Consider the following 13,704-nt stretch of genomic DNA (forward strand, 5'->3'; position numbering starts at 1 on the left):
TATGCTTGGGTTCAGTATGGAAAGTGGCCTTTGCACACAATCTTTAAAATATATACATTCTTCCATGGTATTATTGAATGAATGTGGTATAATAGTTAATATATCAGACTAGGCTTGGAAGATCCAGCTGGAGTCTACCCTTAGTCACAAAAATTACATGAAAAAAGACAAGGGGCAGGAGAGCTTGCAAATCTGTCATGAGTTAGGATAGGGTTATCAAGAAAACATCATGTCAAACCCACCTGATTTCCTTTTGATAGAGCCACCACAAAAATGCGATAGGCACAGTCTAGCCTGACAATTTTTTATTTATTTACCATATTTCTTTGTCACCCAAAAGTGATTCTGGGTAGCATACAATGCAATGAATGCAGTGCATTCAATGAGACCTTCTATGAGATCCTAATAGATGATGAGACGATTAGCAGTATTCCAATATTTGAGGGGCTGCCACAAAGATGTCAGCCTATTTTCCAAAGCACCATAAGCCAAGTTAAGAAGCAATGAATGGAATAATCGAGAGAAACAACCTAGAACTAAGGAGATATTTCCTAATAGTGAGAACAATTAACCAGTGGAACAGATTCCAATCTTTTCTTTAAAACCTCTAGTGATGGACCACACATAACTTCTGAAGACAAGCCTTTCCATTGCTTCCTGTCCTGCCTTATGGTACTTTGAAAACTAAGTTGATCCCCTCAAATATTGGAACATTGCTATCATGTCGCTCCTAGTCCTTCTTTTCACTAGACTAGACATACCCAATTCCTGTAACCATTCTCTGTATGCTTTAGCCGTCAGCCCCCTAATCATCTTTGTTAATCTTCTCTGCACTCTTTCCAGAGTCTCAAAATCTTTTTTATATTATGGCAACCAAAACTGGATGCAGTTTTCCAAGTGTGGTACTACCAAGGCATTATACCATTGGAACTGCCACCATTGGAAGGGTACATACCTGGTTGTACCCAGCAAACATATGTCAATGGCACTGCATGAAGCTATAGAGAAGGCTTGAGCTGCAAAGAGTACAGGGCTCCATCCTAGGCCTTCTGCTGTTTAGCATATTTATAAATGACTTGGCAATTGGCAAGTCTATTCATGAGAAGGCAGCCTTAACCCTCCTAATGAGGCATACCGGTTGGCACCTATTTACTTCAGCGCTTGGAACCATTCATAATCCATCAATACGTGGATGCTATTGACACTCTGCCTTGAATTCATTTAGACATGTTGCCATCATCATGCCTTGCACCTACTGAAGTCAAGTTGTCATGCCTTGCAACCTTTGAAGTCAAGTTGCCTTCATTGCGCCTTGAACCTGTGGGAATAATTTTGCCTCCATCATGCCTTGAACGCATTAAAGCCAAGTTGCCTCCACTGTGCCTGGAGTCTGAAGAGTCGTGGTTGCTTTCATTGGGCCTTGCAATCAGCAGTTGCAGTTGTCCTGCCTGAAATCCAATGATTCACCTTTCTGTCATCTTGCCTGGGGTTCTTAGTTCACCTTGCTGGCATTATGCCCACGCCTGCACCTTTTCTTGCCTCTGTTGCTTTCACTACGTCTGGTCAGCATTTTTCAGAAAGGTCGCTTGAAACTAATTCTAAAAACTGCACACACAGAGTTGGGACATGGGAAATAACTATGGGGTTGGTTGTGTGAAATTGTTCTGTCCCCCCCCCACCTCAGTCCTGGAGGCACGAGAAATGACTCAATTAGCCGGCAATTGAGTCCACGGCAGCTATCAGCTCTGGCAGCAACCCAGCGAGTGTCTGCCAAGGTTTTTCTGTTATCTTTCTTGATGCCGGCATGTCAACCAGGAAATCAGGAATAAACAGCACGTCAGCTCAAGTTCTCTCTAGGCAGTTTGATTTGTTCGTCACAAAGCAATATAGCAGCCCCTCCTTCTTTTATACCCTGTGGGGTGTGGCTCCATGACTCAGCACTTTCTAGGCCTGCCCCACCCCTGCTTCTGTTATTCCCGCCTCTTGTCTACGAAACCTGGGATCTAACTAGGACTGATAGTCCTCAGCTGGGTCTGGGCAGGGGGAGATACAGGAGACGGAGGCCTCATCACCTCTTCCACCTGGCCTGCCTCTGGCTCCTGGAGCTGAGCCAGGGAAGCTGGCCCTGCAGAAGGGAGCCCTGATGGCCCTTCCCCCTCACTCTTTGAGTCACTCTCTGGCAGGAGGCCAGGCCCGGGGGGGGGGGGACCTGGAGCCACAACAGAAATGCTGTGTGTGTTGGTGGAGGGAACTGGACAGGACCCTAGGATTGGAAACATTATTCTAGTAATTGAGCTGTGGTAGCAGTGATTAGAATGTGGTACTGCAGGCAGCTTCTGCTGCCTACCTGCCTGCTGCCGGCAGTTCAGTTCTCACCGGCTCAAGGTTGACTCGGCCTTCCATCTTTCCAAGGTCAATAAAATGACGACCCAGACTGTTGTTGGGGACAGTATGCTGATTCTGTAAACCACTTAGAGGGCTGTAAAGCACTGTGAAGCGGTATATAAGTCTGAGTGCTATTGCTATTGCTAGTAATGCTCTTATTACTGCTAATTCTTTCATAGCAAGCATAGGATGAACGGAATTCAGTGTTAGCATGTAATGTGGAGGAGTAAGAATCTTCTTTATGCAGAGATTCATACAGATGTGTTGAGATTGGGTCAAAGAAATAAAAATTTGAAGACAAACACTATCAGATGACAATAGGATCCACCCATTACATCAGCAAATTCCTTGGTTAACTTGAGACATATGCTTGTAAATTTATCCAAACTTGGGGAAGTGTTGTCACTGAAGGGGAAAAGGCATTGCTCCAGGACTTTCCCCCCCCCCCCCGTTTATACGTAATTGAGTTTTTAGTCACAGGCAAAATGATTAATATTTATTATAATTTACCAGAAAGAGAGCAAGGAAGGGACTTTCTGGATGTATATTTTGCTTTCTGAGGAGTCCTAGCCTCCTATATAAAAAGATAACAAACACAATGAAGGTCACATCTTAGTCTTTTTAGTATTATCTCATTCAGGAAAACAAAAGGGAAACAAAAATCTTTTGTTTATAAGAGGGAATTACCTTCACAGAAGTTTTCTTGGTCATTTTCTTCCTTTTTGTTCAGACATCTTGTTCCATTCTTCAACATAGAATAGTCTGTTCCTATAGTCACTGTCATACAGACTTAGAACATAAAACTATAGGGCTGGAAGAGACCTCAGAGATCTTCTAGTCCAGCCCCCTGCTCAAGGCAGGATCATATAGTTACGTGCTTTATATTCAGGCTAACTTATACTGTATCATAATTTTTTATCAACATATTCTGTGGGTGCATCATAATATTTAAGAAAAAATAAAATAAAAAGATAGAATACTCAATAATTGATGTACATCATGCTAGCCTAGCATAAGGATAAGCTATTCCTATTCTACAGTATAGCAACAAGAGCCACTTTGACCTAATTATTTCCTTTAAGAATGCAGAGGACCGTACAGGTAGTCATCAATTGATGGCCTCAGTTGTATGTTCACAATTGATCCCAAAATTTCTGTTGCTAAGTGAGACATTTGTTAACGAGTTTTGCCCTGTTTTACGACCTTTCTTGCCACAGTTGTTAAATGAATCAATGTGGTTGTTAAGTGAATCTGGCTTTCCCATGGACTATGCCTGACAGAAGATCGTAAAATATGATCATATGACCCTGGAACATTGCAACATAAATATGAATCAGTTGCCAAGCATCTGAATTTTGATCATATGACCATGGGTATGCTGCAACAGTTATATGTCATATCTCACCCCATTCCTAAGAGGTCCGTAAAGGGGACGTGCATAAGTGCACCAGCGTGCCTACCATCCCTGTCCTACTGTCCCCATTTATTTGTATTCATTTCCTTCATTCATGTCCATGTTCATATTTATACCTGCTATCTTGTACATGTTTGACAAACTAATAAATAAATATGTGTGAAAATCAGTCATAAGTCACTTTTTTTAGTGCTGTTGTAATTTTGAACAGTCACTAAATGAACTGTTCTAAGTTGAAGACTATTTGTATTGTAGTGTAGCAGAACCAAATAAAGTGATATTACAATGTCCTAAGCTGTACATTTAATAAATCTATATATTAGGATTTCAACCTGTTTATCTTATAGAGTTGCATATGCTTCAAAGAATTATTCAAAGGTGCTTCAGACCTTGTCTTGCTATATACATTAAGGTAGCCCGACTTTCTTCAAATCTGAAGTTATTGCTTTTTAAAAATCCATGGTTTAACGCTATTGCAATTCTTAAAGCAGCGATACCTTTTTATTTATCAAATTTATATGGCCCCCCATCTCACCAATGGTGACTTGAGGCAGCATATAATAAAGAAATAAAACAATCAACCTTGCACTAAAATTTTAACTTTTTCAGAAAGATTTATAGTCCTTCTTCCACAACATGTGTCACTATAATCACAAATGTGCCACAATTTACTCCACTGATGAGCCACCCTACTCACCTGATATTTTTCAGTGTTTTAAAAAAAATCTAATTGTAATGTAACTTCTGAAGAAATATTTTATAGAAATATAACATAACATAACATAACAACAGAATTGGAAGGGACCTTGGAGGCCTTCTAGTCCAACCCCCTGCCCAGGCAGGAAACCCTACACCATCTCAGTCAGATGGTTATCCAACATTTTCTTAAAAATTTCCAGTGTTGGAGCATTCACAACTTCTGAAGGCAAGTCGTTCCACTTATTAATTATTCTAACTGTCAGGAAATTTCTCCTTAGTTCTAAGTTGCTTCTTTCTTTGATCAGTTTCCACCCATTGCTTCTTGTTCTACCCTCAGGTGCTTTGGAGAACAGCCCGACTCCCTCTTCTTTGTGGCAACCCCTGAGATATTGGAACACAGCTATCATGTCTCCCCTAGTCCTTCTTTTTATTAAACTAGACATACCCAGTTCCTGCAACCGTTCTTCATATGTTTTAGCCTCCAGTCCCCTAATCATCTTTGTTGCTCTTCTCTGCACTCTTTCTAGAGTCTCAACATCTTTTTTACATCGTGGCGACCAAAACTGGATGCAATATTCCAAGTGTGGCCTTACCAAGGCATTATAAACTTCAACTTATCCTTCAGGCTTCATCTTTCCCTTCCTAAAGTCCCTAAAACTTGGCTAGCTTCGTAGCAGTCCCTTTCCTTGGATTAATTCTGCTGCATTGTTATTAAGATTTCAAGGGGTTTGCATTCCCCTTGAATAAGTGGTTAGAGTGCAGTACTGCAGGCTATTTCTGCTGATCACTGGCTGCCAGCAGTTTGGCAGTTTGAATCTCACCAGGCTCAAGGTTGACTCAGTCTTCCATCCTTCTGAGGTGGGTAAAATGAGGACCCAGATTGTTGGGGGCAATATGCTGACTCTGTAAACCGCTTAGAGAGGGCTGTAAAGCACTGAGAAGCGGTATATAAGTCTAAGTGCTATTGCTATTCAGCCAATTCATATGATTGCAGCTGTCTTCGAATAAATGAATACAATAAAAGTACAGAAGAATTAGTCCTCATCAAAATCTCCTTAGTGCTAGTGATGGGTTTTGCAGTTTAGGGAGTTTATAGTTCTGTAGAGAAGCAGAATTAACCAATATGCACCCTGAAATAAACTACATGTGCAAAATCAAAAAGTCCATGAGAGAAAGGAAAAAGGAAATTCTGGAATTTCAACTTAACATCTTGCAACTAGATAGAAAAACCGTTAGTAATCCAGATCAGAGATTCCCAACACCCGGTCCATGGACCAGCACCATGCCAGAAACCGTTCCTTGAAAACAAGCAAAGCCCATCTGTGGGATGTAGGCAGCACACAAATGGGCTTTATTCCCGCTCTGGTCTGCAGAAAAAACCTCTCTCCACAGAACCGGTCCCTGGTGCCCAAAGGTTGGAGGGCCATTGATCTAGATCAGGGGTCTCCAACCTTGGCAACTTTAAGAGTTGTGGACTTCAACTCCCAGAGTTTGGGAGTTGAAGTCCACAAGTCTTAAAGTTGCCAAGGTTGGAGACCCCTGATCTAGATAGTCTAATGAAAGAATGAAAAAACTGAAAGGAGCTAGGGACAATTTTCTTTACAGTGATTTTACACTGAATAAGAGTCATACTTCAAGCTAACCTATAGTTTATTAAACCTTATTTGACTGAATAAACCACAATTTGTGGTTTAAATTGCTACACCAGAAAACGTGATTGGATTCATGTAGCATTCTAAACCCAAATCAAACAAACCATATTATGGGTTAGTACAAGGCATGACTTGAGCAATGGTAACAAAGAGAGAATATTAGATGACAGTTTAAAATCACTCTGTGTCACTGTATAGAACAAATAGGATGTAACTGTATCATTGGTTCTTGCTTGAGGAAATGGGCATCGATTTCTTTATAATAATTGTGTTGCTATCATAGCTCTGAGGGATGCGGTGGCTCAGGGGCTAGGACGTTGAGCTTGTCGATCAAAAGGTCGGCATCTTTCATATTTGAGTTCTTCCAGTAAAAAATATTTGGCAGTGATCCTATCTTTATCCAGATACTGTTAATTCAAGGATAGGATAGCATAATAAAAATAATAAATAAAAAATAAGCAATACAAATAAAAGTAATTAATGACGGCACACTAGTAGCCAAATTTGAGCAAACAGTTTCTTTCAAGTTCAGGCATTTATTTCCGTTCTTTTTGAAACTATAATGGCATTTCCTTTAAAAATAAAATACAGCAAATCCTTTTCAAGGATTCTATTTTGCCATTGTATTTAATTGCAAAGAGAACTATGAATAGATCTGTTCTGGCAACCTTGCCTCAAGCATCAACCCCTTGGGGCACTGACTCCTCCCTTTAAGACATGTATTTTGTCAGAGTTGAAGAGCTATAAAAAGTTACTTGTTTTGTAAACCAGCATGCAGTTTAGTCTGCTTTAAATAAAGTACCAAACTGCAACAAGTCTCCATGGAAACATTTAACTCTTCATCAGCTAGAAATTTGGATCAGCTTCTTCCCCTTTTGATTCTAGAAAAGAATGGCAGTGTTTACTAAAGAGGTACTGGCAGGGCTGGTGGCTTAAGGAAAACCTTGCTTTTTCACAACTTTGTACTCCACAAAATAAGGAATCAAACATAACCATTCATTAGAAATTCTGCTGCTGCTACTTAATATATTGTTCTCTAAAGGATACATTAAGGTCTAATTTCATCTCTTAATTCCATTTGTAAATAAGATTCAACAACTAACATTTCAAAATAAAATTAAGTACAGTGAAAGCACCACATAAGGAAATCCACCTGTTGATGATTTTCTGACATCGTACCAAAGTAGTAATCTATAGGCCGAATACAACTGTTTTGAACACCATTTTGTAATCTTACAAGGTGCCTCCAGTTCACAACCCGCTAATTTGCTGGCAAACTATTCAATTTTCAGTAGTGCAATTTTTAGCCCCCACCCTCCTCATTTTGTTTGTTTGGCTAAAACAGGTGGCCTGGGTCATACATGTGCACTATACTTCAATTTGTCCCTCAAAACCAGGGATATCTCACAGGCCCAGAATCCAAGTTATTAAAAAAAAAAAGATTGTGAGGCCTGGCTTACTTCACATTATGACAATACTAGGTGATTAGGATAATTTGGTACTGGTTTGGGATTCAATTCTTTCCCTGCTTTGCTTAATGCACTAAATTTAAATCAGTATAGGTCCTTATGAACATTTTTATGCAATATACAATTATCTCCTATTTGTTGGTTTAAAAGGCAGTAAGATTGGTTAAAAATCTATAAACTAAGTCTAAAAAGAATTAAACTATTTTACACCAATTTGGCATGTGAAAAAAGTGACTATATAATTTAGTGCCTTAGTAGTCCTACTCATAAAAGCTGACTATAATTTCAGTTTAGAAACAACTTTATAAACTGGATTCACATATGTCATAATGTGATTTGTTTGGTTTTTTATTAATATACATGCATGACTAAGGTTATGGCAATTTATTCAACAAGTCATAGTTCAACACATTACAGTATGTGTAGCAAACATTAACCACAGAAAAATCACATAATTTAGTACAGATTGAAAGAACCAGGACGAGAATGGATGGATCTTTAAAATTCAAGTGCAAGTCCAGAAACAATGTTGTGCCACAATTACTTTCAAATCATATTCAGACATCCATGAATTCAGACTTTTTTCAAAATGATAAAAACAATCACGCCAACATGACCCTACCTCAGCCCCTTTCATATATGTGTGCAATGTAACAATTCATGTAGAAAAGGGGCAATGTTTGCATCACATCTATTAAATACTGCTTTTATCATTTGATTCTTTCATGGACACTTCTTACAAAAATAAGGTTCTACATTTAGGCAAGAAGAACAAAATGCACAGGTACAGTATATGTGGTACCACACTCAATAGTAGTACCTGTGAGAGGGATCTTGGAGTCTTAGTGGACAATCATTTTAAATATGAGCCAGCAGTGTGCTGCAGGTCCAAAAAAGCCAACACAGTTCTAGGCTGCATAAACAGAGGGATAGAATCAAGATCACGTGAAGTGTTAATACCGCTTTATAATGCCTTGGTAAGGCCACACTTGGAATACTGCATTCAGTTTTGGTTGCCACAATGTTAAAAAAGATGTGGAGACTCTAGAAAGAGTGCAGAGAAGAGCAACAAAGATGATTAGGGGACTGGAGGCTAAAACATATAAAGAACGGTTGCAGGAACTGGGTATGTCTAGTCTGATGAAAAGAAGGACTAGAGGAGACATGATAGCAGTGTTCCAATATCTCAGGGGCTGCCACAAAGAGGAGGGAGTCAAGCTATTCTCCAAAGCACCTGAGTGGAAGCAATGGGTGGAAACTAATTAAGGAGAGAAGCAATTTAGGACTAAGGAGAAATTTCCTAACAGAACAATTAATCAGTGGAACAACTTGCCTCCAGAAGTTGCAAATGCTCCAACACTGGACGTTTTTAAGAAGATGTTAGATAACCATTTGTCTGAAGTGGTGTGGGGTTTACTGCCTAAACAGGGGGTTGGACTAGAAGGACCTCCAAGGTCCCTTCCAACTCTGTTAGTCTATTCTATTCTACATTACTAACTTTTTTAATATATTTATATTTTTCTCTTTCACACTTCCCAGTAGAATAGATTTTATTCCTTTTTAGCTCCCACATTTATTGGCTAAGAAAACTAGCAGAGTGGGAAATTCAAAGTCATAACATTTAGAAATCAAAAGATCATACATTGTCACATATTAGGGGCACATGGGAAATTTTCTGGTAGAGACAGACAAATTGGCATTTGTGTTTTCAAGAAAAGGCCAGCTGCCTTTTGGCAGTGGATTCTGAATTGACATGCCTACTCCTACAGAGCAAATAAATCACCAGTAATAAAAGTCCTTTAAAGGACTTTGAACTTCTCCTTTACCCTTGTGCATCCTCTGATATAACATCATTGACAGAATATTGTAGCCTAACATTAGTCAGGTAAAACTGCAACTCTCAGAATTACTTCAGTATATAAGATTTTATTGGTTTTCAGCAGTGACAGAGTACTTAAAGTATTTATTTATTTATTATTTATTATTTAGACTTTTATACCGCCTTTCTCCCGAAGGACTCAGGGCGGTGTACAGCCAAATTAAAATATACAATCTACAATATTAAAACAACAAATTAAAATAGCATATTATATAACGGCCGAAAAATTTAAAAATTTAAATGTAAAACCGTCCAATTGACCCCAATAAAACACAGCATCCCAATTTAAAATTATTAAAATTCAGATTTCAAAATTTAAAAATTAAAAGTTAAAAATTAAGAATTAAGCCAGTCCTGCTTGGATGAACAAATACGTTTTCAGTTCACGGCGAAAGGTCCGAAGGTCAGGTAGTTGACGCAAACCAGGGGGAAGTTCGTTCCAGAGGGTAGGTGCTCCTACAGAGAAGGCCCTTCCCCTGGGGGCCGCCAGCCGACATTGCTTGGCGGATGGCACCCTGAGAAGACCCTCTCTGTGTGAGCGTACGGGTCGGTGGGAGGCAAAGGGTAACAGCAGGCGGTCCCGTAAGTACCCGGGACATGAATAGTAGACATGAATAAGGGTCCTTGTCTAGAATCTTTAAGTCTCAATTTAGAAACAAACAAACAAACCTTTCCATGGGAATTACCAAGTAATTATTTTGTAAACCAAAAGTTAACTAATACCACACACATAAAGTAGCAATGAAATATTAACTAATTAAAATATCTACAAAATACTTCCATGCAGGCGGCATATTGAAAAGAAGGGTTACCATCAATTCATGGGTGTGTCAGAGGCTTCCAGTCTATAGCATAGTTTTGATTTTATATTTTGAATATAAATTTACCTGAAAACCTTCATGCTTGCTTCATTCATGTAAATGCTTCCACCCATATGTTTTCCTCTGTAGTTTGTTCTGCATGCCATTATGCCATTTACTTCCCATGTGGTTTATGGTTTAAGCTTGCAAAGATTTCACTAGCATGCGAACAAACTGAGATGGCAGGATTCCAAATATTCTGGAAGGTTTTTACACCAATATGAAACTAGCACAACTTTGGGATTAGGAAATTGTATTCTTTATAAAGACTTGTCATTTGAAGAACCTTTATTTATACAAGGATTTTGTCCTAGTTTGAAACCAGCTGCATAACTAACTGAATTTAGAATTAAACATTCTGAAAGCAATCCTACCTGTGGCTACTGTTTACTAGAAATGCTGTTTACCAGCAAAGCTCCTATGTTCTTTGCAACAATATGACTCTGTGGAGTTTGTGAACAGTGTTACTGGCCCTACTGGCTTCAAAGCATCACTATTCTGTTTCTGGTGTCTTTCCATAGGCATTGTTTAGAACGGGTCTCCAATCTTCGGGTCTCCAATCTTCGCAACTTTAAGCCTGGCGGACTTCAACTCCCAGAAGCTTTGCTGGCTGGGGAATTCTGGGAGTTGAAGTCCGCCAGGCTTAAAATTGCCAAGGTTGGAGACCCCTGGTTTAGAATATATCTTCCTTTCTCTCCCATGAGAGCTACCATGGCAACAAACTACTATGTTTCCCCCACTATTGGAAAAAGTCCTAGTTTCAAACATTCTCACATGTTATTCATCTCCCTATCACATTGCAGGCAGAATGGTAACTTTACCCTTAAGAATGTTGGTAGCAATTGCTTAGATTTTATTTTTGGAAAACAATAAGACAAATGTATACAACAAGTACTGACAATATGAGTGGAATAAACGTTGAGGCCAATATCTTTTACTTTCTAGAATGGTAATAAGGGGATTCTTTCAGGGTACCCCTTTGCTCAGGAAAATGATTAACATTTTTGTATTGTTCCCTTGGTCAGCTAAAGAAAGTACAGACTGGCTTAAAATGTTCTCTACCAGTCTCAGCATTTTTCAGGGGTACAGAAGTCATCAGGTCAGCTTCAAAGTGATTTGTGGGGAATGGAAACTTTGTAATTCGCAAATGCTCATAAAAATTAAAGATTAATAAACTATTTCCAGTATTATATGCCTGACAGGCAACCATCAAATTAAAGGTTAAAACTAATGAGATGACAAAAACTTTCAGCTGAGATCGTTCACTAACCAAAACATATTGTAAGGGAAGGAGTTAATAACATGAAATCATTTTGGGGAGAAGGGAGATCAATAGATGGGTCTGATGCTCAGAGTGATCTTGAAACCAACCATAACAGGTTTTTCCACAGAAAAACATAAGATAAAGTTGAGAAAAAAGCAACTGAACCCAAAAGTCAGTTGCAGAAAAGAGTTTCTACTAGAAGCTAGATCTCCCTATCTTAGTCTACCATTTAACCACTACTATAGCATACTATGTAGTAAATGTGCCAAAAAATTTTTTTATCATCCCATTACATATATATTTACATATGCAGACAAGTTAGACATACAGAGAAATCATGCTTAAGTAAATTTCAGATTCTTTTCCCTACTTAATCTATAACCTGCAGGTAAATACACTGGGTGGAGCAGTAGTATTAGCACATAACTTTAGCCTATGCAACACTATTTAGAAGTAATATCCCCTGAAAACAACCAGACAAGCTTCCAAGTATTGACATTCTAGCACTGAAGTGTTAAAACCCCTTTTTTTTCTAGTTTTTTCCCCCCCAGAAAAATCTGCCCTGACTTCGCAAAAGTTAATATGCTGCGTTACAGAACTTTCCAGCTACCATTAACCATAATGCCACTGCCACAAAGTAGGTGTGCCATTATATGTGCAGAAGGGCAGAACCGAGTGCAAACAATTCGAAATTTGTAAGGCTTGGCTGTTAACTATTTTGCAAAGCAACCCCAAAACACGGCGAGGATATTTAAATCTAATCCGTTCTGGACTGGAATTGTGTAAACCCACCGACAAATAATTTCACCCCCGTGCTTCAAACGAGAACGCACGGCTCTCGACAATCTGACAATCGGGAACACGCTGCTATAAGAGGCTGCCGAGTGCAGTTAGCGAGAGGATAACGCCACACTCACCAATATCTGAATTACAGAAGGCATCCTGGGGATGAACTGGGACGCAGGTACAAGCTTCGACCAGCAACTCAGTCAGGCTCCAGCTGCAGAGCAGCAAGAAAAGACTCAGCACCCGCCCTGACATACTGTGTCGCGACTGCTATTAGTAGTAGTACCGATCCCCTACTCCTCGGTCTCCACCCACGTGGAGAATAGTTAGAGGAAGTAGAGGAAGATGCTTTTTAGAAAGGAAGAAAAAAGTAGTCGCAATTCTGCTTTGTCTGGACGCTCCTTCCCCTGTTTGACGAGGCGACAGAGCGAGCGAGCGCTGAAATGGAGCAAGACTTCTTCTTTTTTTTTTTTTTGCACGGTTTCGCTCCTATGAAAAGTGCAGCTTCGGCTTTCCTCTCCGCGCGTTTGACGGTCCCCAGCCAACTCTCGTGCGCGCCTCTGCGTTCTTTGGCGGCTGCACGGAGTTATAGCCTTGAGCGCGCCCCACACGGCTATTGGGGTGCCGCCTCCTGGACCAATCGGAGCCCCGCATTACCTCATTCCTCAGGAAAGGGGAGAGGCTACCAAAAAAAAAAACTGGTTGGAGGCGGGGTCGTACCAAGGGATTCAGTTCCATATAGGGAATAATCTGTATTCTCTCTATTCTCTGTATGTGGCAGTTGGGGCTAACAAGCAGGATTTCTGTTGACAGTTACTAAAGGGGAACAGGAAGGACAAGTAGAGACTAGAGTCTGTGGCAAGGATGATGAAGAACGTTGCAGGAAGCTTTGATAAATATATACAGGAGAAAGAAACCAGTAACTGCTGGTCCTGTTGGCTATTTTTTTTCAACCTATACATTCAAATATTAATATTCCTCAACTTCACAGCAGTTTACACTTTCAAATAGTGCCAGGCAGATTTTGGTCTAAAAAGTTACCACACAAAATGAAAAAAGTGAGGGGGGGGGAGGAAAAGCAAGAATGCTCACACCAGATAGTCAAGTGCTATTCATCTGTAGAGCTGAAAAGTCTGAAAGGCATCTTAGTCCTCGTTGATAGTGTTTTATTGTCTGTCCTGAATGGAAAAGCTAAAAAGCAATCAGATTGGAAAATAGTTGGTCTCTCGGCTGAGCTAAAGGATGGGTCTTTACTAAAATGGTTGAATGAAAAGTAATGCCTTCAGTCCATATCAT

General features: G+C 39.7%; 2 protein-coding genes across 2 annotated transcripts in view; one reads left to right on the forward strand and one right to left on the reverse strand.

Annotated features, from left to right (window-relative positions):
- TIMP3 (TIMP metallopeptidase inhibitor 3) overlaps positions 1 to 12,979 on the reverse strand; it is a 46,333-nt gene extending 33,354 nt beyond the window's left edge. The window contains exon 1 of the mRNA XM_058189705.1: positions 12,540 to 12,979. Coding sequence (XP_058045688.1) covers positions 12,540 to 12,663 — 124 coding nt within the window. The 5' untranslated portion in view covers positions 12,664 to 12,979. The remainder of the gene's footprint in view (positions 1 to 12,539) is intronic.
- SYN3 (synapsin III) overlaps positions 1 to 13,704 on the forward strand; it is a 233,573-nt gene that overhangs the window by 82,074 nt on the left and 137,795 nt on the right. The window lies entirely within an intron of this gene.

The sequence above is a fragment of the Ahaetulla prasina genome, chromosome 7, assembly GCF_028640845.1.
Source record: "Ahaetulla prasina isolate Xishuangbanna chromosome 7, ASM2864084v1, whole genome shotgun sequence".
NCBI lineage: Eukaryota > Metazoa > Chordata > Lepidosauria > Squamata > Colubridae > Ahaetulla > Ahaetulla prasina.